At 44.2% G+C, this 24,368-nt stretch overlaps 1 protein-coding gene across 5 annotated transcripts in view; it reads right to left on the bottom strand.

Annotated features, from left to right (window-relative positions):
* Positions 1-24,368, bottom strand: part of LOC124043698 (histone-lysine N-methyltransferase 2B-like) — an 87,863-nt gene that overhangs the window by 44,844 nt on the left and 18,651 nt on the right. For 4 of the 5 annotated variants that reach the window (XR_006840368.1, XR_006840367.1, XR_006840369.1 and 1 more), the window contains exons 2-15: positions 21,763-21,829; positions 20,026-21,567; positions 18,841-19,070; positions 12,919-12,993; positions 10,161-10,317; positions 9,780-10,014; positions 9,538-9,599; positions 8,618-8,872; positions 8,142-8,257; positions 7,270-7,377; positions 6,975-7,088; positions 6,574-6,720; positions 6,401-6,493; positions 5,996-6,113 (exon numbers count right to left, since the gene is read on the bottom strand). Coding sequence is in view for 2 of the 5 variants with exons in the window: in XM_046362563.1 (XP_046218519.1) it covers positions 5,996-6,113; positions 6,401-6,493; positions 6,574-6,720; positions 6,975-7,088; positions 7,270-7,377; positions 8,142-8,257; positions 8,618-8,872; positions 9,538-9,599; positions 9,780-10,014; positions 10,161-10,317; positions 12,919-12,993; positions 18,841-19,070; positions 20,026-21,567; positions 21,763-21,829 (3,319 nt within the window). In the remaining 3 variants the exon portion in view is untranslated. The remainder of the gene's footprint in view (positions 1-5,995; positions 6,114-6,400; positions 6,494-6,573; positions 6,721-6,974; positions 7,089-7,269; positions 7,378-8,141; positions 8,258-8,617; positions 8,873-9,537; positions 9,600-9,779; positions 10,015-10,160; positions 10,318-12,918; positions 12,994-18,840; positions 19,071-20,025; positions 21,568-21,762; positions 21,830-24,368) is intronic. The other variant, XM_046362564.1, reaches the window with a different exon arrangement.

Raw genomic sequence — 24,368 nt, 5'->3', positions numbered from 1 at the left:
GCAATGATGTCAAGGCAAAGGGTGGCTACTTTGAAGAATCTAAAATGTAAAAAACTTTTTGGGTTACTTCATGATCCCATGTGTCAAGTTATAGTTATGAAGTCTTTACTATAACTATAACTCTACAATCTAGAAAATAGTCAAATGAAAGAAACTCTTGACTGGTACTGTACTTTTGCAAAAATGTCTAAAACACTGTTTTTGCTTTGTCATTATGGGGTATTGTGTGTAGCTTGAGTAAATAATGTATTTAAATACATTTTCGTATGAGGTTGTAACGTAACAAAATGTGGAAGGTGTCTGAAAACTTTGAATGGACTGCATGTATTGCGCTTGTCGGATGCTTTAAGCACTGATTAAGTAAGACAAATGACTCGAGGGAGCCAGAGATCAAAATAAGAAGAAAGAAATCTTAACCTGACCATCCTCCTTCCGCTCCTGCTGGCTTCTGAAATTACTCTCCTGAAGTTTTTTTTACCCCCCAATTTCATGGAATCCAATTGAGATCTTGTCTCATTGTTGCAAATATGAGCCCCCGAAACCAGACAACGCTGGGCCAATTGTGAGCCGCCCTATGGTACTCCCGGTCACGGCCAGTTGTGACACAGCCTGGGATCGAACCTGGGTTTGTTTCAGTGCCTTAGAATGTCTTCATAAAGCCAACAAATCAAAACATTGCAGGCTGCAGGTAGAAATATCCTGCTAAAACTGAATATCCTATAAATCACATGTCCGCAATAAACTTAAAACATTGTACCTCGCTAGAAGCATGTGTTTCAGACATAAGGAAGTGGATGGCTGCAAACTTTCTACTTTTAAACTCTGACAAAACAGAGATGCTTGTTCTAGGTCCCAAGAAACAAAGAGATCTTCTCTTAATTCTGACAATTAATCTTAATGGTTGTACAGTCGTCTCAAATAAAACTGAAGGACCTCAGCGTTACTCTGGACCCTGATCTCTCTTTTGAAGAACATATAAAGACCATTTCAAGGACAGCTTTTTTCCATCTACGTAACATTGCAAAAATCAGAAACTTTGTCCAAAAATGATGCAGAAAAATTAATCCATGCTTGTGTCACTTCTAGGTTAGACTACTGAAATGCTCTACTTTCCGGCTACCTGGATAAAGCACTAAATAAACTTCAGTTAGTGCTAAATACGGCTGCTAGAATCCTGACTAGAACCAAAAGATTTGATCATATTACTCCAGTGCTAGCCTCCCTACACTGGCTTCCTGTCAAGGCAAGGGCTGATTTCAAGGAGTTTACTGCTAACCTACAAAGCATTACATGGGCTTGCTCCTACCAATCTCTCTGATTTGGTCCTGCCGTACATACCTACACGTACGGTATGGTCACAAGACGCAGGCCTCCTAATTGTCCCTAGAATTTCTAAGCAAACAGGTGGAGGCAGGGTTTTCTCCTATAGAGCTACATTTTTATGGAATGGTCTGCCTACCCACGTAAGAGAAGCAAACTCGGTCTCAACCTTTAAGTCTTTACAGAAGACTCATCTCTTCAGTGGGTCATATGATTGAGTGTAGTCTGGCCCAGGAGTGTGAAGGTGAACGGAAAGGCTCTGGAGCAACGAACCGCCCTTGCCGTCTCTGCCTGGCCGGTTCCCCTCTTTCCACTGGGATTCTCTGTCTCTAACCATATAACAGGGGCTGAGTCACTGGCTTACTGGGGCTCTTTCATAACGTCCCTAGGAGGGGTGCGTCACTTGAGTGGGTTGAGTCACTGATGTGATCTTCCTGTCTGGGTTGGAGCCCCCCCTTGGGTTGTGCCGTGGCGGAGATCTTTGTGGGCTATACTCGACCTTGTCTCAGGATGGTAAGTTGGTGGTTGAAGATATCCCTCTAGTGGTGTGGGGGCTGTGCTTTGGCAAAGTGGGTGGGGTTATATCCTTCGGGGGTGTCCGGGGGTGTCCTCGGATGGGGCCACAGTGTCTCCTGACCCCTCCTGTCTCAGCCTCCAGTATTTATGCTGCAGTAGTTTGTGTCGGGGGGCTAGGGTCAGTTTGTTATATCTGGAGTACTTCTATCCTAGTCGGTGTACTGTGTGAATCTCTCTCTCTCTCTCTCACTCTCAGGAACTGAGCCCTAGGACCATGCCTCAGGACCACCTGGCATGATGACTCCTTGCTGTCTCCAGTCCACCTGGCCGTGCTGCTGCTCCAGTTTCAACTGTTCTGCCTTGTTATTATTTGACCATGCTCGTCATTTATGAACATTTGAACATCTTGGCCATGTTCTGTTATAATCTCCACCCGGCACAGCCAGAAGAGGACTGGCCACCCCACATAGCCCGGTTCCTCTAGGTTTCTTCCTAGGTTTTGGCCTTTCTAGTCACCGTGCTTCTACACCTGCATTGCTTGCTGTTTGGGGTTTTAGGCTGGGTTTCTGTACAGCACTTTGAGATATCAGCTGATGTACGAAGGGCTATATAAATACATTTGATTTGGTATCAACTAACAACTTGGGTCCACACAAACTTGCAACATTGTAAAAAAGATTCTGGGCCTTCAGTTTCTTGGGACAGACACAGATGTAGGATATTTGCACAAGGGATAAGAGGTCATCAGACAGTTTCTCAATGTATTGAAAAAAAATATTTCCTATTGTCAATCAATGGATGTAAAAACAGACTGCTTGCTTTACTGTTTGAGGTGAAGAAAACATTACTTTGAGAAGCACCACAGCTCATTAGTGGTGGTCCGTCAAGCCAATCAGAAATACTATCAAATCCACAAATGGGCACATTTATATGCCTACATTTGCGCGCAAGTCCTGTAGCCATAGGCCTACTTCAGTATTGGTATTTTACGAGCTGGTGGCATTGTCATGCTATAGGGTCATGTCAGGATGTGCCTGAGGGAAGGTTACCACATGAGGGAGGAGGATGTCTTCCCTGTAACGCACAGTGTTGAATACCTGCAATGACAACAAGCTCAGTGCGATGATGCTCCGATGACACTGCTCCAGACCATGACGAACCCTTCACCTCCAAAATCGATCCCGCTCCAGAGTACAGGCGGTGTAACGCTCATTCCTTTGACCATAAACTCGAATCTGAACATCATCCCTGGTGAGACAAAACCGTGACTTGTCAGTGAAGAGCACTTTTTGCCAGTCCTGTTTGGTCTAGCCACGGTGGGTTTGTGTCCATAGGCGACGTGGTTGCCGGTGATGTCTGGTGAGGACCGGCCTTTACTACAGGCCTACAAGCCCTCAGTCCAGCCTCTCTCAGCCTATTGCGGACAGTCTGAGCACTGATGGAGGGATTTTGCGTTCCTGGTGTAACTCGGGCAGTTGTTGCCATCCTGTACCTGTCCCGCAGGTGTGATGTTTGGATGTACCAATCCTGTGCAGGTGTTGTTACACGTGGTCTGCCACTGCGAGGACGATCATCTGCCTGTCCTGTTTCCCTGTAGCTCCGTCTTAGGTGTATCACAGTACGGACATTGCAATTTATTGCCCTGGCCACATCTACAGTCCTCATGCCTCCTTGCAGCATGCCTAAGGCACGTTCACGCAGATGAGCAGGGACCCTGGGCACCTTTCTTTTGCCGTTTTCCAGAGTCAGTAGAAAGGCGTCTTTAGTGTCCTAAGTTTTCATACCTGACCTTAAATGCCTACCGTCTGTAAGCTGTTAGTGTCTTAACGACCGTTCCACAAGTGCATGTTCATTAATTATGCATGGGAAACCGTGTTTAAACCCTTTGCAATGAAGATCCGTGAAGTTATTTGGATTTTTACAAATTAGCCTTGAAAGATAGGGTCCTGAAAAAGGGACGTTACTTTTTTTTGCTGAGTTTATGTATATACTGTGTTCTATGCCGCTCTGACATTGCTCATCCATATATTTTTCATTCCATTCCTTTACTTAGATTTGTGTTTATTGTTGTGAAATTGTTAGCTATTACTTGTTAGATATTTCTGCACTGTTGGAGATAGAAACACAAGCTTTTCGCTACACCCGCAATAACATCTGCTAAACACGTGTATGTGACAAATACCATTTTATTTGATACTTTAATTTTTCAGAGCTCATTTCACTCACTTTGTTCTCAGACTCCATCCAGGTCTCATGTGGATATTCTGCTATTCCGTCCTCAACCATGTTGTTCAGCCTTGATTGTCATTGTAATTATGGATTCACACACAGAACTAATGTCCTCTCTCAATGACTTAGATTGTTGTCATCTTGCCATTCTCCTGTTTCTATTGAGCTGACCATGGGAGAACTGCAAACTGTTCTTCAGGTCCTGGACCTCTGGTCAAGTCGTCCCTTCTTTTATTAGTTGAATCCACCAGTATTAAAAACACTTAGGTTACTCTGTTTATCCTCGCAGCTCCAGACAAGGGAGGTCACAGGGAAGATTGCTTTGTTTTCAAACTGCGGGGATCTTGACAGCCACAAACCCGGGATAATCCGCAGTCCCAGGCACAATGGGTAACGGCATCACGGGTTGCATTCAAGCCGTCAAGAAAACCTTGATAGGCAGCTAGCTGGCTGCTACGCAAAATAGTTCCTCAGACCCGGCCTTGGTCAGAAGGATCACTAGACAGAGTGATCCTGCATCATGTGAGCCAAACTCAAAAGTTAGCTAGCTACTACGAAACTTTCTAATACACTTTCAAAACAACAAATCATGCCCTCCCTCGTTCCGCGTTCAACACACTGACGGGAACACAAGAATCCACATACAGTGCAGTGTGTAAATACATTACACACAGACCCACACACATACTATTCGTAATCAGTTGTGGGTCCTTACACTTAAAAAGAAAAGGAGCGCCACACACTCTAGGAGCTCAGATGCAATAATTTATTACCCAACGTTTCAACAGCCACGCTGTCTTCATCAGTGTATAATGACAAACACTGCGAGTCACTAGTTGAAATATTTTGAAAGGACACACAGGTGTCTTTTCACACAGTGGCTTAATTTAATGAAATCTGGAAATCTAACATATAAAAAGTATAAATGGAAAAGATATGATCGGACACAATTTGGCTAAATAAGCCTATAAATGTTATTTACAATAGATAGCAAAAACACAATAGTCACAAGAATGGCTTCAGAGTCTACGTTGAGAGTGAAGGGGACAAGGTTCTTTAAATTTAAGATCCAGACGGCCTCTCGATTTAAAATTGTCAAGGTCACCCCCTTTCTCCTCGGGAGGGAGACGTGTTCGATGCCGATATAGCGAAGGGCCGAAATAAAATGGTTCGCAAATTGGTACGTTGAGTTTTTACTCAAAATTGATAGGAGCTCTCCAAACAAAAAGACGATGACTGAATTCCCAAAACCCGTAAATGGTATGAAATAAACCAAAACGTGTTTCTCATAAGCATAGGTTGTGCGTCTGCAAACAATGTGTTCACGACAATCAGAACGGTAAAAGACTAGAATAATAATATATTGAACGCATTAACAGAAATGACCATAAACAAACATTGTAGATTAGAAATTATAGGAATAAACAGTAAATGTACTACTACTGGTGATATATGTAATGGGGAATTGATAGACTAACAATCAAACGATTAAGTTATGAAACAATGAATGTGCGCAAATTTTTGGGAAAGAGAGCATTCAGGAGAGAGATCTGGATTGTGCATCTTAGTCACACTCCCCTTTTTGGTCTGTGCAATCCGCAATGGATTAGTCTCGGCCTCCACAATGGATTAGTTCACTGAGATGGGCGCGAATAAGATCGGTGTCTGGTGTGCCATAGAAATAAAATAAACTTATTTGCTGCTGCTCGAAAAATAAAATAAATCTTGGTCAACCAACAACCTATCAACCTAACAATCAACAAGTGGACTGATTGGGACCAGTCCTAAATGATGGTAAGATCCTGACAAAGTATCAGTCCATCTAAGCAACTGCTCCCATTCCTCTCTTCTTGGCCTGTTCCTGGAGTTTGTGTATACTTTGCCTTGGTCGACTTGTGATGTGTCTCTGTGTGACTCACTGAGGTCCTACCTTTGCTGTGGAGGGTGCTGCAGTCGGGACAGAGGTCCTGCTCGTGGTTCCAGGCCATGTCCCAGGTCTTCCCTGGGGTCACGCCACAGCTCTTACACCGGATACACGTCATACACACCTGGGACAGGGGCAAGTATCCCAGAAGTTAGAGAGATGGACCAGAGCTTTAAGGTCGCTGGTTGCTCCCAGGCCGGGCGAAGAAAGGTGGGAAATGAATTGGCTGAGAACTGAATGTTGCTGGTTTCAGATCATTACTGGAATCCACTAATGTTGTGCCCTTGAGCAAGGCACTTATGCAAACTGGACAATACACTTGCATTGTATGGTATTGACCCACAGTACAGTAAAAAACAGTGGGGAGAAGAGAAGCTAAGCAGTAATAGATGTTAAATTCCAGGTACTTACCCAGGGCATCTTACAGTTGATGGGCTTTGGGTAGGTGGGTCCCAGACAGGATGGGTGGTAGCAGTTCTGACACCTCCTGCACTGCAACACAGGCTAAAGGAAGTAATAGTACGCTTAAAATGTGAAAGTGGGGGTGGGGAAAAAACACCTCAGATCCTGCTGACCATACACACCTTGTTGTTCTTGCTCTTACGGCCGCACACGTGGCAGAACTTGCAGCGGCGGCAGCACCAGTTCTCCTTGTTCTTCTCCTGGGGGCGCTCTTCGGGCCAGAGGCAGAAGCTGTGGAAGGGTTCGCAGCACACCTGGCAGTAGATCATCTGAGGCAAGGTGGAAAAGCAGAAGGCAGTCAACTCTCAAAATCAGGACAACACATATTGCACTAAGCCTACTGTTTTACATACAACCAGTGTAGCTATTCAGTAAACTATGGAGTCTCCTGTGTGCTTCCTAGTTCATTTGTTTCCCTCAAAACAGTCAGACTAATACTTATCTACAATGAAATATGATCATTCGAATAATAATACTGCAAACATTGGCACTGAATAATCTGTGGATGCCTTTCCATTATTACCTCATGGTGTCCTTTGCTGGCACAGAGCAGACAGACAGGCTGAGGGGTGACGGGGACAGAGGTGAGAATACTCAGACCACCCATCAACCACACGTTCTGGATGGCACAGTCCTCCTGGGAGAGGAACACAAGTTAGTGTGAGTTAATAAACTTTGATTTTGCAGTCGTTCATTAAGAGTATATGAGAGACTAAGAAAGGAGAAAGACAGTTGGCAATGAGTTAAGAAAATAAACCATTTCACATTTTTAAGAAAGTTTATACGGGAGGGAGATGGAGTGAAAGAGAGATACACACCTTAAAGTCCACGCGGATCCTGTGCGTCCCGGTCTTCAAGTGGCCCTTTTGGGAGAGTCTGTTGGTTAGCGCAGTGAGGATGTTTGTTGACGTGTTTTCCACAGCATTCTGGGAATGAAGGACATAGTGGGGATCAATTCTGAGATTTGTATTGTTGCTCTCCCTCTTTAACAACAGTCATCTCCTCTTCCTGCGAAGACTCATCATCAGACTCATCGTCCCTCTGCATGACCACACACTGGGGCAGTCGCTGCAGCTGCACCTGCAGGCGCCGCTGTAACCGCAGCAGTGGGATACTGGGAGGGCAGGGCTGGCTGGGGTTCCTTGTTATGTGGCCCTCTGTAACCAACAGAGGGCGGAGCTCTTCTGAGTCACCCCCCTGTGCATGTGAAGGGGGGTGGGGTGGGGGTGGGGGGGGGGGGCTGCTTAAGCCATTGAGTGGGGGACCAGCGTTACAGCACGACCACGGTCACATGCTAAGCGGCGGGCCAAGGCAGAGGAAAGATGGAGAAGACCAACAAAAACCACCTTTGGCTTTGAGAATAAAGTGTTAAGAGAAGTGAAGGAGAAGAGTTAAGAGAGGGTTAGAAAAGCCTGATCAGTTAAGGCATGCCAAGTCTCAGAGGAAAAGAAAGGGGTCCAATCACCAACAGTAGTCAACATTGTTAGAGAGAGCGAGAAAGAAATCATGAAATCATCATGCCAGTCAAGAGACACATGGAAAGAGTCACGGCATCTATGGACTATAAAATATTCTAATAAGTTCCAGAAAAACATGAAGGAAGATTACAGAGGAGCAGTTAAGGTCAAATGGATGAATGTGAAAGGGGTAAGCTATTCCAACATGAGAACAGAGTTATACGAGTCATTACCTTGTCGGCTCTGCATCGGCCCAGCAGTCCTTTGGGTGTCCCAGGTCTGCGGTGCCTTACAAATTCACTGGGCACTGGGCCATCCTCAGGAGCCAGGAGGCCAGAGGGTGCAGCATCTGTCAGAGAACAAAGGGGTTTTAAAGCATAAAAAAGAATAACAAAGTCTCCACTCAAACCAAAATCCTGAAACGACAAAAAAAAAAAAAACATTTTGGAATTTCTGACCTGCACTTCTACTGTTAATCACTGTCATCCTTAATCTCAATAACTATGGACTTCAACATCCACCACTAATCTTCTTATCTGCTTGGCTAATGGCTTTACATCCTTCAAACTCTACCTGTCAGATAACTACATTTCAAGGACGGTGTTCAATGGATCTTGTTGTGTTCCAACTCAAAAGGAGAAGCCCGAATGTGCATCGACCTATACTTTCATCCATGCACTACGGCTCCTATCCCGGTGTACGGAGTTACCTTGGCTGCTGGGAGCATCAGGATTCTTTACCACGCCTTCTCCGCCTGTGTCCTCGTCCGAGTCAGACTTCAGCAGGCTGCTGTAGGAGCGTGGCGTCACGTTCCGCCTCGGCTGCTTCCTGGTGGAAGGCCTCGGGCAGTCTCCAAGGGTTGCAGGGGCCGACATCTCCTCTGCATCTCCCCAGGACGCCGACGCCTCATCATTGTTGGACTGAAGGCCATTAGCTGACGTCTGGCGCCGCTGCCTCGAAAGGACTGCACAACAAAAAGAAGCCCAGTGGTAAAGCAAAAAAAAAAAATGCCTGAATATTTGGGCCATGGGGCAGGCCAGTGTCTAGTGTGGCTTTCATTTAACTGTGTCAATGTTTTTGGTATAACAGCAAAAAAAAACAAGTGGCATTAATCATTAGTAAATTATTCCACCCTCTTCAAGACCTTGGTGCTTGCCTACAGAGCAGCAAGGGGAACTGCCCCTCAACTTTAGGCTCTCTCAACCCGAGCACTCCATTCCACCATCTCTGGTCTCTTGGCCCTCCCACCCCTATGGGAAGGCAGCTCCCGCTCAGCCCAGTCAAAGCTCTTCTCTGTCCAGGCACCCCAATGGTGGAACAAGCTTCCCCCTAAAGTGAGGACAGCGGAGTCCCTGCCCATCTTCCGAAAACATCTGAAACCTCTTGAAGAGTATCTTAAATAACTCACGGCACCCCCAATGCCCCCCTCCCAAGAAAAAGGCACTTGTATTTTCCTACCAGCACTCACATTGCTGATAAATACTTTGAGGGGAAACGTACTTGATACGATTGTGTTGTGGTCTCACCTAGCTATCTTAAGAAGAATGCAATAATTGCATAAGAGAGTGTGTTAAATTACAAATGCAAAATATTATAAATAGACGTATTAAACATTAGAACACAACAAACCTGTGAATGGCTTGATGCCGCGCTTTACTTTCCTTGCCTCAATCCGAACACATCGTTTTAACCTGGTGGCACAGGGACATATTTATCATCACCATCTAAAAATAGGTGCCAAGTTCAATTTGTACACAAGACAACTAGAGCCAATTATAGAAATTATAAACTGTGTGCGCGCCTGAGTGTGTGTGTTCATGAGTGGATGAAAAGTGAAAGCAACGGCCACAATTCTAGGCACAGTCACTTACACACAGCACTGGCGTCTGGTGTTGGGCCCTCCAAACTTGGGCTTGTCCAGGCAGTTGAAGCAGGTGCTGCAGTCACGCTCATGCAGGCAGCCCTGGCAGGTCCCACAGCGGGTGGCGCGGCCCCCAGGACCAACCTCGCTATAGTTCCTCTTGAACTTCCGCTGCTTGCTGTACTTGTGCTTCTGTCTTGTCATCTTGTGCTTGACCGTGCAGTCAGAGGGGTCATCCGCAATGTCTAAAATCAGAGCAAGATCCAAAAATGATCTTAAATTACTTTGCAAACATATGTGACGTTAGCGCAGTGACCTACCTGAATCAACAAAGCTAAAATCAAGAAAACAAAGACTGTTTATGAAGCAAGCTGGTAAGAACGAAGGTTACCTTCTACAGCTGGTGAAGTGATGATGCCCTCTCGCTCATGGAGGGGCAGAGCGCTAAGCCTGGGGATATCATCAGGGACCATGGCACGGGGTTGCCCCAACGCCACCGCTGCTGCCCGACAGACATGCTTGATGCGTGGGCCGCCAGGGAGTTGGTCCTATGTTAACAGGAACATTTTCATAAATTATAATTAAACAATTGCCGTGCGGTAGCAGAGAGAACAGTCTATGACTAGGGTGGCTGGACTAGGACCTTCCTCTGACACCACCTGGTATAGAGGTCGTGAATGGCAGGAAGCTTGGCACCGGCGATGTACTGGGCTGTGCACACTACCGTCTGTAGTACATTGCGTTCGAAGGCCGAGCAGTTGCCATACCAGGCAGTGACATAACCAGTCAGGATGCTCTTGATGGTGCAGCTCTAAAACCATTTGAAGATCTGAGGACCCATGCCAAATTTTGTAGTGCCCTCTTCACAACTGTCATGGTGTGCTTGGGCCATGTTAGTTTGTTGGTGATGTGGACGCTAAGGACCATGAAGCTCTCAACCTGCTCCACTACAGCCCGTCGCTGAGAATGGGGACGTGCTCGGTCCTCCTTTTCCTGAAGTCCACAATCATCCCCGTCGTCTTGATCACGTTGAGGGAGAGGTTGTTGTCCTTGCACCACACGGCCAGGTCTCTGACCTCCTCCCTTTAGGCTGTCTCATCTTTGTCGATAATCAGGCCGACCACTGCTGTGTCATCAGCAAACTTAATGATGGTGTTGGAGTCGTGCCTGGCCCTGCAGTCATGAGTGAACAGGGAGTACAGGAAGGTACTGAGCACGCACCCAAGGGGCCCCAGTATTGAGGATCAGTGTGGTGGATGTGTTGTTACCTACCCTTACCACCTGAGGGCAGCCCATCAGGAAGTCCAGGATGTGTTTAGTCCCAGAGTCCTTAGCTTAGTGATGAGCTTTGAGGGCACAAATAGTGTGAATGTTGACGTGTTTAAAAGGTCTTACATCGACTGTGGAGAAAAAAGCTGATGCTCTCATGCATATTTCATTGTTACTTGCCTCGAAGCCAGCATAGAAGTTATTTAGCTCGTCTGGTAGGCTCGTGTCACATAGCAGCTCACGGATGTGCTTCCCTTTGTAATCTAATAGTTTGCAAGCCCTGCCACATCCGACGTGCATCGGAGCCGGTGTAGTACAATTCGATCTTAGTCCTGTATTGCCTGTTTGATGGTTCAACAGAGGGCATAGCAGGATTTCTTATAAGCTTCCGGGTTAGAGTCCCGCTTCTTGAAAAGCAGCAGCTTTACCCTTTAGCTCAGTGCGAATGTTGCCTGTAAATCCATGGCTTCTGGTTGTGGTATGTATGTACAGTCAGTGGGGACGACGTCGTCGATGCACTTATTGATGAAGCCAGTGACTGAGGTAGTGTACTCAATGCCATCGGAAGAATCCCAGGACATATTCTAGTCTGTGCTAGCAAAACAGTCCTGTAGTTTAGCATCTGCTTCATCTGACCACTTTTTTATAGACCCGAGTCACTGCTGCATCCTCCTTTCATTTTTGCTTGGAATCAGGAGGATAGAATTATGGTCAGATTTGCCAAATGGAGGGCGAGGAAGAGCTTTGTACACATCTCTGTGTGTCGAGTAAAGGTGGTCGAGTTTTTTCCCCTCTGTTTGTACATTTAACATGCTGATAGAAATTAGGTAAAACGGAATGAAGTTTCCCTGCATTAAAGTCTCCGGCCACTAGGAGCGCCACCTCTTGATGTGCGTTTTCCTGTTTGCTTATGGCGGAATATTGAGTGCATTCTTAGTGCCAGCGTCGGTCTGTGGTAGTATGTAGACCGCCACAAAAAAATACAGATAAACTCTAGGTAGATAGTGTGGTCTACAGCTTATCATGAGATACTACCTCAGGCGAGCAAAACCTTGAGATTTCCTTAGATATAGTGCAACAGCTGCTGTTTACAAATATGCACAGGCCCCCGCCCCATGTCTTACCAGAGGCTGCTGTTCTATCCTGCCGATAGAACAGCATAGTGTATAACCCGCCAGCTGCAAGTTATTAATGTCGTCCTTCAGCACACGACTCGGTGAAACATAAGATACAGTTTTTAATGTCTCGTTGGTAGGATATACGTGCTTTCAGTTCGTCCCATTTATTTTCCAGCGATTGAACAATAACTAACAGTACAGATGGCAAACGCAGATAAGCCACTCGTCGCCTGGTCCTCACCTGGCACGCAGATCTCTTTCCGCGAGATCTCGCTTTCTTTCTCCAGCGAATGACAGGGATGAGGGGCTGTACGGGTGTTTGGAGTATATCCTTCCCATCCGACTCATTAAGGAAAAATGATTCATTCAATTCGAGGTGACTAGTCGTTGTTCTGATGTCCAGAAGCTCATTTCGGTCATAAGAGACGGTAGCAGCAACATTATGTACAAAATAAGTTAAACAAAGCGAAAAAAACAAAATAGCACGGTTGGTTAAGAACCAATAAAACTGCAGCCATCCACACCGGCGCAATTATACTTAAGTCGTGTGGGTCAAATTGGCTCATTCATCTCCCCTGTAACTATTACCCAGGTCGTTGCTGTAAATGAGAATGTGTTCAGTCAACTTACCTGGTAAAATGTGGATTCTACTTCTATTGTACTATAAACATCAACAATACATAAGCATCAAACAGAGACCGACACAGGCGGCTAGAAAACCCCCCACAAAAACACAGCCAGGGTCAGGAAACATAGGCTCACCTGAGCAGAGCCTTGCCTCCTCTTCCTCCTCCCTCTTAAATCTCTGGGACAAAGCTTTACCAATCCAGACAGGGGCTGAAAGAGACAAGGGTGTAACAATTAAACTATTACCTTTCAGTGCCATAGCAGTGAAACAGACTAATAATGTAGGCTGGGAATTCCCGGGGAGCTCACGATACTTAGGCGCTGATACGATATGTCAAATCAAATTAAAGTTTGTCACATGCACCAGTGAAATGCTTACTTACAGGCTCTAACCAATAGTGCAAAAAAGGTATTAGGTAAACAATAGGTAGGTAAAGAAATAAAACAGTAAAATGACAGGCTATATACAGTCGCGAGGCTACATACAGACACCGGTTAGTCAGGCTGATTAAGGTGGTATGTACATTTAGATGTACATAATGTGGGGCGGCAGGGCAGCCTAGTGGGTTAGGGTTAGCCTAGTGTTGGACTAGTAACCGAAAGGTTGCAAGTTCAAATCCCCGAGCTGACAAGGTACAAATCTGTCGTTCTGCCCCTGAACAGGTAGTTACCCCACTGTTCCTAGGCCAAGGCCGTCATTTAAAATAAGAATTTGTTCTTAACTGACTTGCCTAGTTAAATAAAGATAAAATAAATAAATAAAAGATATGGTTAAAGTGACTATGCATATATGATGAACAGAGAGTAGCAGTAGCGTAAAAGAGGGGTTAGGCGGGTGGTGGTTGAGACAATGCAGATAGCCAAAGTGCGGGAGCACTGGTTGGTCGGCCCAATTGAGGTAGTATGTACACGAATGTATAGTTAAGTGACTTGGCATATATGATAAACAGAGAGTAGCCGCAGCGCTTCTCATGATTCTACAGTGCCTTCAGAAAGTTCACACACCTTGACTTTTTCCACTTTGTAGTTACAGGCGGAATTTTTTATTGATTAAAATTAAATTTGTCACTGGCCTACACACACACAACCCTATAATGTCAAAGTGGAGTTATTTTTTACAATCTTTACAACAATTTTTGGGGGGGGGAAATCTTGAATCATGTCTTGAATCAATAAGTAGTCAACCCCTTTGTTTTGGCAAACCTAAATAAGTTCAACAGTAAAAATGTGCGTAATAAGTTGCATGTACTCACTCCGGGGGAGGAGGGGGTACTACTAAGCTATATGGAATTGTTTTAAGAACTTCATACCGGGGGGGGGGGGGGGGGTTGGACACACCTACTCATTCAAGGGTTTTTCTTTAGTGAAGTCATCAAAACTATGAAATAACACATGGAATCATGTAGCAACCCCCCCCCCAAAAAAAGTGTTAAATAAATTGGTCCTTCTGTAGCTCAGTTGGTAGAGCATGGCGCTTGTAACGCCAGGGTAGTGGGTTCAATCCCCCGGGACCACCCATACGTACAATGTATGCACACATGACTGTAAGTCGCTTTGGATAAAAGCGTCTGCTAAATGGCATATATATATATTTTATATTTGAGATTCTTCAAAGTAGCCAACCTTTGCCTTAATGACAGCGTTGCACACTATTGGCATTTTCAGGACCCTGTCTTTCAAAGATAATTCGAAGAAAATCCAAATAACTTCACAGATCTTCATTGTAAAGTGTTTAAACACTGGTTTCCCATGATTGTTCAATGAACCATAAACAATTATTGAACATGCACCTGTGGAACGGTCGTTAAGACACTAACAGCTTACAGACGGTAGGCAATTAAAAAAAGAGGCCTTTCTACTGACTCTGAAAAACACCAAAAGAATGATGCCCAGCGTCTCTGCTCATCTGCGTGAACGTGCCTTAGGCATGCTGCAAGGAGGCATAAGAACTGCAGATGTGGCTAGGGCAATAAATTGCAGGGTCCGTACTGTGAGACGCCTAAGACAGCGCTACAGGGAGACAGGACGGACAGCTGATCGTCCTCGCAGTGTCAGACCACGTGTAACAACCAGAGGTCGACCGATTAATCAGAATGGCCGATTAATTAGGGCCGATTTCAAGTTTTCATAACAATTCGGAAATCGGTATTTTTGGGCGACGATTTGCCGTTTTTTGGGTATACCTTTATTTAATTAGGCAAGTCAGTTAAGAACACATTCTTATTTTCAATGACGGCCTAGGAACGGTGGGTTAACTGCCTTGTTCAGGGGCAGAATGACAGAAATTCACCTTGTCTGCTCAGGGGATCCAATCTTGCAACCTTAACAGTGAACTAGTCCAACGCAATAAAGACCTGCCTCCCTCTCGTTGCACTCCACAGGGAGACTGCCTGTTACGCGAATGCAGTAAGCCAAGGTAAGTTGCTAGCTAGTATTAAACTTATCTTATAAAAAATATTTAAAAATCATAATCACTAGTTAACTACACATGGTTGATATTACTAGATATTATCTTGCGTGTCCTGCGTTACATATAATCTGACTGAGCATACAAGTATCTAAGTATCTGACTGAGCGGTGGTAGGCAGAAGCAGGCTCGTAAGCATTCATTCAAACAGCACTTTCGTGCGTTTTGCCAGCAGCTCTTCGTTGTGCTTCAAGCGTTGCGCTGTTTATGACTTCAAGCCTATCAACTCCCGAGATGAGGCTGGTGTAACCGAAGTGAAATGGCTAGCTAGTTAGCGCTCGCTAATAGCGTTTCAAATGTCTCTCGCTCTGAGCCTTCTAGTAGTTGTTCCCCTTGCTCTAAATGGGTAACGCTGCTTCGATGGTGGCTGTTGTCATTGTGTTGCTGTTCGAGCCCAGGGAGGAGCGAGGAGAGGGACGGAAGCTATACTGTTACACGGGCAATACTAAAGTGCCTATAAGAACATCCAATAGTCAAAGGTTAATAGAATACAAATGGTATAGAGGGAAATAGTTCTATAATTCCTATAATAACTACAACCTAAAACTTCTTACCTGGGAATATTGAAGACTCATGTTAAAAGGAACCACCAGCTTTCATATGTACTCATGTTCTGAGCAAGGAACTGAAACGTTAGCTTTCTTACATAGCACATATTGCACTTTTACTTTCTTCTCCAACACTTTGTTTTTGCATTATTTAAACCAAATTGAACATGTTTCATTATTTATTTGAGGATAAATTGATTTTATTGATGTATTATATTAAGTTAAAATAAGTGTTCATTCAGTATTGTTGTAATTGTCATTATTACAAAAAATAAAGAATAATAAATAAATCAAATAAAAATTGGCCGATTAATCGGTATCAGCTTTTTTGGTCCTCCAATAATTCAGTATCGGTGTTGAAAAATCATAATCGGTCGACCTCTAGTAACAACACCTGCATAGGATTGGTACATCCAAACATCACACCTGCGGGACAGGTACAGGACGGCAACAACAACTGCCCAAGTTACACCAGGAACGCACAATCCCTCCATCAGTGTTCAGACTGTCCGCAATAGGCTGAGAGAGGCTGGACTGAGGGCTTCTAAGGCCTGTTGTAAAGGCAGACACCACCGACAACAAAGTCACCTATGGGCACAAACCAACCGTAGATGGACCAGACAGGACTGGGAAAAAAGTGCTCTTCACTGACAAGTCGCGGTTTTGTCTCACCAGGGATGATGGTCGGATTCGTGATTATCGTCGAAGGAATGAGCGTTACACCGAGGCCTGTACTCTGGAGCGGGATCGATTTGGAGGTGGAGGGTCCGTAATGGTCTGAGGCGGTGTGTCACAGCATCTTCGGACTGAGCTTGTTGTCATTGCAGGCAATCTCAATGCTGTGCGTTACAGGGAAGACATCCTCCTCTCTCATGTGGTACCCTTCCTGCAGGCTCATCCTGACATGACCCTATAGCATGACAATGCCACCAGCCATACTGCTCGTTCTGTGAGTGATTTCCTGCAAGACAGGAATGTCAGTGTTCTGCCATGGCCAGCGAAGAGCCAGGATCTCAATCCCATTGAGCATGTCCGAGACCTGTTGGATCAGACAGTGAGGGCTTGGGCCATTCCCCCAAGAAATGTACCCTATAGCATGATCCTATAGTTCCTGGACCATGGTGGAAGCGTGGAGTAACATCTCACAGCAAGAACTGGCAAATCTGGTGCCATCCATGAGGAAGAGATGCACTGCAGTACTTAATGCAGCTGGTGGCCACACCAGATACTGACTGTTACTTTTGATTTTTTGATTTTTATACAAGGCCATCTATTTGGTAGATGGGTAAAAACAAAATACAAATCTGACATTGAATATCCCTTTGAGCATGGTGAAGTTATGAATTACACTTTTGCTGGTGTCTCAATACATCCAGTCACTACAAAGATAAAGGCTTCCTTCCCTAACTCAGCTGCTCTGGACAGAATGGAAAGCGCTCAGGGATTTCACCATGAGGCCAATGGTGACCAAAACAGTTATAGTTTGATGTCTGTGATAAGAGAAAATAGAGGATATATCAACATTGTAGGTACTCTACAATACTAACCTAAATGACAGAGTGAAAAGGAGGAAGTATGTAGAGAATAAGTACATTTTCTAAAACAGAAATCCTATTTGCAATAAGGCACTTTATATCCTGAATGCAGTGTTGTGTTGGATATTTTTTTAATTTCACCTTTATTTAACCAGGTAGACTTGTTGAGAACAAGTTCTCATTTACAACTGCGACCTGGCCAAAATAAAGCAAAGCAGTTCGACACATACAACAGAGTTACACATGGAATAAACAGTCAATAACAGAGTAGAAAAAGTCTATACACAGTGTGTGCAAATGAGGTACGATAAGGGAGGTAAGGCAATAAATAGGCCGTGGTGGCGAAGTATTAACAATATAGCAATTAAACACTAAAATGGTAGATGTGCAGAAGATGAATGTGCAAGTAGAGATACTGGGGTGCAAAGGAGCAAGATGAATAAATAAATACAGTACGGGGATGAGGTAGTTGGATGGACTATGTACAGGTGCAGCGATCTGTAAGCAGCTCTGACAGCTGGTGCTTAAAGTTAGTGAGGGAGATATTTACAAGTGATTTAGCAGACGCTCTTATCCAGAGCGATATGAGTCTCCAGCTTCAGTGATTTTTTGCAGTTCGTTCCAGTCATTGGCAGCAGAGGAAGGAAGGAAAGGCAGCCAAAGGAATAATTGGCTTTGGGGGTGACCAGCGAGATATACCTGCTGGAGCGCGTGCTACGGGTGGGTGCTGCTATGGTAACCAGTGAGCTGAGATAAGGCAGGGCTTTACCTAGCAAAGACTTGTAGATGACCTGGAGCCAGCGGGATTGGCAACGAGTATGAAGCGAGGGCCAGCAAACGAGAGCGTACAGGTCGCAGTGGTGGGTAATATATGGGGCTTTGGTGACAAAACGGATGGCACTGTGTTGGAGGCTATTTTGTAAATAACATCACCAAAATCGAGGATTGGTCTGATGGTCAGTTTTACGAGGGTGTTTGGCAGCATGAGTGAAAGATGCTTTGTTGCGAAATAGGAAGCCGATTCTAGATTTAATTTTGGATTGGAGATGCTTAACTTTTTAGTGACGGGGGCAGTATTCGGATGAATGACGTGCCCAAAGTAAACTGCCTGTTACGCAGGGCCATAAGCTAGTATATGCATATACTTGGTAGAATTAGATAGAAAACACTCTGCAGTTTCTAAAACTGTTAAAATAATGCATGCGAGTATAACATAACTGATATGGAGGGCAAAAACCAGAGGAAAATCCATCCAGGAAGTGGGATTTATTTTGATATGAGTGGTTTTCCATTGAATGCCTATTGACTATGTAATTGGTTAGGGCCCCGATTGTTGTTCCTATGGCAACGACCCTGCTTATTCAGGGTGAATCAATGGCTGCATCTGGAACGACACCCTATTCCCCAAGTTGTGCACTACTTTTGACCAGAGCCCATAGGCCACAATTTAGAGAATAGGGTGCCATTTGGGAAGCAGACAGGGTAAATCAAGGTGACCGATTCTCACCTGTGATGACTTCATCGGTTTTTCTTGGTCGATCTTTACAAGCTGCAGCCTGGCTCTCTTCAGCTGGCCGATCTTAATGAGTTGGACCTTGGCCCTCTTCAGCAGATGGAACATCCTCTTGTTGATGCTGGTGAGGTTGCTCCGATGGCTGGTGCCCCCCTGTTCCACCACCACCCCATCATCAGCCTGGCTTTCTCCTTGGTAATCCTTGTCAGCAGCATCCTCCGACCCTGGGGAGAAGAATCAGGCAAGTGTCCCTCTGACTAATTTGCAAAGGCTGACATCAAACCTGCAAATGGCAACGTATTCCCTATATTGTGCACTACTTTTTACCAGAGCCCTCTGGCAAGCAACACTGCAAGCTATACTGCTCCATCCTATGGGAATATGTAGAATTCAGACCCCTTGACTTTTTCCACTGTTACATTAGAGCCTTATATTCTACAATGGATTAAAATGTTTTCCGCCCTCATCAATCTACACACAATACCTCAATGACAAAGCAAATAAAGTTTTTTAAATGTTTGCAAAACTGAAATATACCATTTACATAAGTAATCAGACCCTTTACTTTGTACTTTGTTGAAGCACCTTTGGCAGCGATTGCAGCCTAGATAGGCTTTTTGGGTATGGTTCTACAAGCTTGGAACACCTGTATTTGGGTAGTTTCTCCCATTCTTCTTTGCAGATCCTCTCAAGCTCTGCCACGTTGGATGTGGATCGTCACTGCACAGCTATTTTCAGGTCTGTCCAGATTTGTTAGATGGGGATCAAGTCCAGGCTCTGGCTGGCCCACTCAAGGACATTGAGACTTGTTCCAAAGACAGTCCTGCATTGTCTGAATATAAAGGGTCTGAATACTTATGTAAATAAGGTATGTTTTTTATATTTTATAAATTTGCTAAAATGTCTAAAAACCTGTTTTCACTTTGTCATTGTGGGGTATTCCGTATAGATTGATGAGGATTTTTTTTTTTTTTTAATCAATTTTAGAATAATGCTGTAACGTAACAAAATGTGGAAAAGGGGTCTGAATACTTTCCGAACACACTGTATTTGCATGACAATATCTAAGAATTCTACTTTAAAATCAGTCCAAATAATTTTCTGGAATAAGAAAATAGATGTTTGCTTAATGGATCTATAGGAACTAATACATTTATCAGAGCACAGAAAAGGCCTTACCTTGGACATTTTCGCTGTCATTTGCTGCCTCCTCCAGAGTCTCAGATGAAGCAGCTTGAGATGCAGCAGCATCGTTACTGACTAGCACTGCCAGTTTCCTCACAACCCCAGGAGAGTTGAGGTCCTCCATCTTCAGCTTGGACCTCCCCCTCTTCCTAACCGGCGAGGTCAAACTTAGGTACTCCTGGACTTCTTCTGTGGTTTCACCATCAGCAGCACTAAGGCCTTTCTTCTTCTTCTGGGCCAGGCTGAGGGTGAGCTTCTTGAGTCTCTCGTAGACCTCGAGGTGGGATGAGCCTGGGCTTGAGGAAAGGCTGGTCTTAAGTGTTTTTTTACCAGTTGAGCCGTCAACTTCAGGTTTGAACTCATTTTGACCTGGAATTTGAGACAAGTTGTCAATGTCATCATTGTTTGAATCATAAAAGGATAGGCTCATGGCATCCTCCTCCACCTTGTATTGGCACTTTTTTTTCGGGGATCCCCTAGGCAAGGATATGATCTCATGGAGGAACCTCTTGGGTGCCTTAATGACACGTGAAGACCTGGCGCTCACCACAGGCAAGGAGATGTTACTGCTGCCTCCTTGCTGGCTCTCTCCAGGGGACATGAGAGGCTTGCCCTCTGTCCCGGTTCTCTCCCACTGCGCCTCCTGTCCCGCCTGCTTCACTGGGGTTGAAAGCGACTCTGGCACGTAGGTGTCGAAGACAACCTTACGACGAAAGCATTTCACGACAGAATCTGGCGGACGAAGCTTCTGCACATTACTGGGCTTCCTCCTGAAGCCAAATATGGACTTACGCTTATATGGTGCGGGTTTCTTTCTTTCCAGGGGTATTGCTGGCTCCTGACACAGCTCAGCACCAACCTCAGGGGAATCCCCAGTTCCCCTGGACACCCTATCCCTCTGCTGCTTATTCACAGGTTTAGGAGACCGTGCTACTCCTTGAGAGGCGGTGTGGGGATTCGTGGTCTTCTGTCCATTTATAGACATAGCTTCAACCTTGTCCCCTTGCTGAGATCCTTTTCTCCTCTTCCCAGACCTCTGTGGCTTAACTATGTCTGTTTCACTATCGTCTCCTGTTACCTCCCCAGCCTCTTTGACCTTGGAAGTCTTCCCTTTGCCCTTGACCACTGTCAGGGTCCACACCAGTTTACCCTGCTTGTTTCTGCTGGTTTGGGGTCGGACTATGCTGGATCCTGAGCCTACCTTAGTTGTTTGTTCTTGCCTGTTCCTCTTTCTGGCTGTTGAAGACGATTCCACCGCTTTCCTTCCCCTTTTCCAGTCAGAGCCATCTGATTTCTCACTGCCCTTGCTTTTTGAGGCCTTTGTCCCAGTAGCCTGCTTTCCTGTAGACTTAACCCCAAAACTGATGGATTTCTTTTGGGCTGCCAGTTTGGCAATTATTTTGGGTTTCACAGCATTTTCTTCCTGACCCTCTCCAACCTCTTCAGAGACCTTGCCTCCACTTTTAAGCTTTGCTGTAAGTTCTGGAGCTGGGGGAGGCTTTTTTGGCTTCAATAATGATGATTGGAAAGGACTGCCTAGAAACAAGAGGGAAACATGTCTTAATACGAATAGACTTATGTCAGACAATAACTTGATCATGCATATTATCAGGTATGCTACCAAAGCAATACATTGGCAATATGAAGGCTACTGCATATTTCTGCTAGGATGTTGTGATCATTCCTGAGCACAGGTGATGTCACATTAGTGTTCCTCATTAGCCTACTTACTTTTAGAGGTACTGCGTGCTGAGAGTGTAGGCCGGTATTCCGTCCCAAACCCAGAGAAATCCTCATCCTAACACAGGAAAACAGGGTAGGAATGTGTTTAACAAAAAATGTAATACTGACCCTAACAACCACAATAGGCTACACGAATACTTAGCAGGTATACTACACAATGCCAAATAATCAGCCGATGTATATTTCTTTACAATTAATAATTAAAATGTTTAGCCCTAATCGATCTTAAATCACAGGGTTGGGATGAGATGAATCCATGGACAGCAGCCCAGGTGATATCTGTTTACAAACCATCACACTGAACTGGTTTGAGAGATCAGGATTCAAAATGTAGTGGGGATAACTGCAAACGGACATGTGTCATTTCAATTAGGTCTAGGCTAGTACAAATGCAAAGTGTGATCATTGATCAAACTCCACTTCAGCAGAAAATACAGGCCATCGTGAAATGCACACTGTTCATAAATAGAGATCTGAATCCTATTCTACAGCATTACCGGAAGTTAAGGATGTGTAAGAAAAAGACAACTATGAAAAATAGCTACTCAGTAAACTGCAATCAGCTCACTAACCGAGAGGGCAAGCTGTGTGACAAAAAAAAACTGCAGAAACGATATCGGGGCCAGACTACATTTTTTTACTGGGAGTTAAAACTGACAAGATTTAGAAGAGGAACATAGACAGATCCCAAAGATCTGGGTGATATACAAGAAGCTTTACTGAGAGTGTATAAAGCTACTTAAAAACTGTGTGGTTCAAGCCCTGAATGCTGATTGGCCGAGAGACGTGGTATATCAGACCATACACACAGGTAAGACAAAACATGTATTTTTACTTTACTATTCAGAAAGCATCTCAGAGGAGGAGTGCTGATCTAGGATCAGGTCCCTCCCTCTGTAAACAAGGTAGCACAAGTGAGAATCAGCCCAGCAATGGCCCAAATTCACACAATTCTACCCCCTCCCCCACAACTAAAAAAAAATATTAAATGAAGGTAGTAATATTAATGTAGGTGCTGTAGTAATAGAAGCTATCAACCGAACTATGAAAGGCAAACATAAACACATTCATTTTCAAACTTCTATTTAAAATCGATGAAATGTACTTTGCGTGGGTGTCATCCATCAACAGGCACTATGTATGGATGTAGCATGGATGCATCCAAATACATATCACTAGAAAGCAGCTTAAAAAAACACAGAATAACATTGAAGAAGTTGCATCCATCTGCAGAGTTGACGCAACTGCTAGTAAGCAAGCAAGCGATAAGACCATTGCCAGCTTGCATAGCAATCAAACAAACAAATACAATGAATAACAAGTCCACTTAACAACCTAACTTCTCTAGCAACCTAACAACAAAGCTCATGTGGATTAAATATAATTACGAATTAACTTATCAAAAATGTTAACAATCACGTTTTCATTGAGATTAAGAGTAAATGTGCGCTTGTTTTCTTTGGCAATCGTGGAATAAGCAGGTTAAACGTCTCCGTTCCATATATTATCTGGAACTAATGTACGTCAGTGTTTATCCCTTACATGTACGGTACCAGTCAAAAGATTGAGTAGGTGTCCATTCAAGTGTTTCTCATAAAAAATTCAAAATTAAAGCAGTGATCACCATTTGAGGGAACTCCTTCAAGACTATTGGGAAAAGCATTTCAGGTGAAGCTGGTTGAGAGAATGTCAAGAGTGTGCAAAGCTGTCATCAAGGCAAAGGGTGGCTACTTTGAAGAATCTAAAATAGATTTTGATTTGTTTAACACTTTGGTTACTACATGATTCCATGTGTGTTATTTCATAGTTTTGATGTCTTCACTATTATTCTACAATGAAAACAGTAAAAATAAAGAAAAACCCTTGAATGAGTAGGTGTCCAAACTTTTGACTGGTACTATACATGTGTACAGTGCACTCAGACCCCTTGACTTTGTTACATTACAGCCTTCTAAAATTAAAAATGCTTTCCCCTCAATCTAAACACAATACCCCATAAATTTATAAAAAGAGAAAATACCTTGTATAAATAAGTATTCAGACCCTTTGCTATGAGAATCAAAATTGAGCTCAGGTGCATCCTGATTAAATTGATCATCCTTGAGATGTTTCTACAATTTGGAGTCCACCTGTGGTCAATTCAATTGATTGGACATGATTTGGAGATTAACACACCTCTATATAAGGTCCCACAGTTGACAGTACATGTCGGAGCTAAAAACCAAAACATGAAGTCAAAGGAATCGGGAAAAAAGTTCAACTAAGCTCAACAAGCATTTATAACTTATTTCCTTCAAGAATCAATGGGTATGCAGTGCCTAGTGAAAGTCTACACCCTTGAACAGTTTTCCCCTTTAAGAACAAATCCTTTTATTGTCCAGCCACACCTGCTCAGGCTCAGGGTTCCAGCATTCAGATTTATTTGGCAAACAGTGGGGGAAGGTGGAGACAGTCCATCAGATGGGCTGAGTAGAGAGAGAGTCTGCTTGTAGAGAGACAAACAAGACGACATGTATTGTAGAGCACAACACTTTACATGAGGTTTAAGTGAGGAATGGAGTCAGATGGAAACACTAATCATTCAACCAATAGAA

The sequence above is a fragment of the Oncorhynchus gorbuscha genome, linkage group LG09 (genome assembly GCF_021184085.1).
Source record: "Oncorhynchus gorbuscha isolate QuinsamMale2020 ecotype Even-year linkage group LG09, OgorEven_v1.0, whole genome shotgun sequence".
In the NCBI taxonomy this organism is placed as follows: Eukaryota; Metazoa; Chordata; class Actinopteri; order Salmoniformes; family Salmonidae; genus Oncorhynchus; species Oncorhynchus gorbuscha.
Note: the sequence above shows the minus strand (reverse complement) of the source record. Positions and strands in the feature narration are given on the sequence as shown.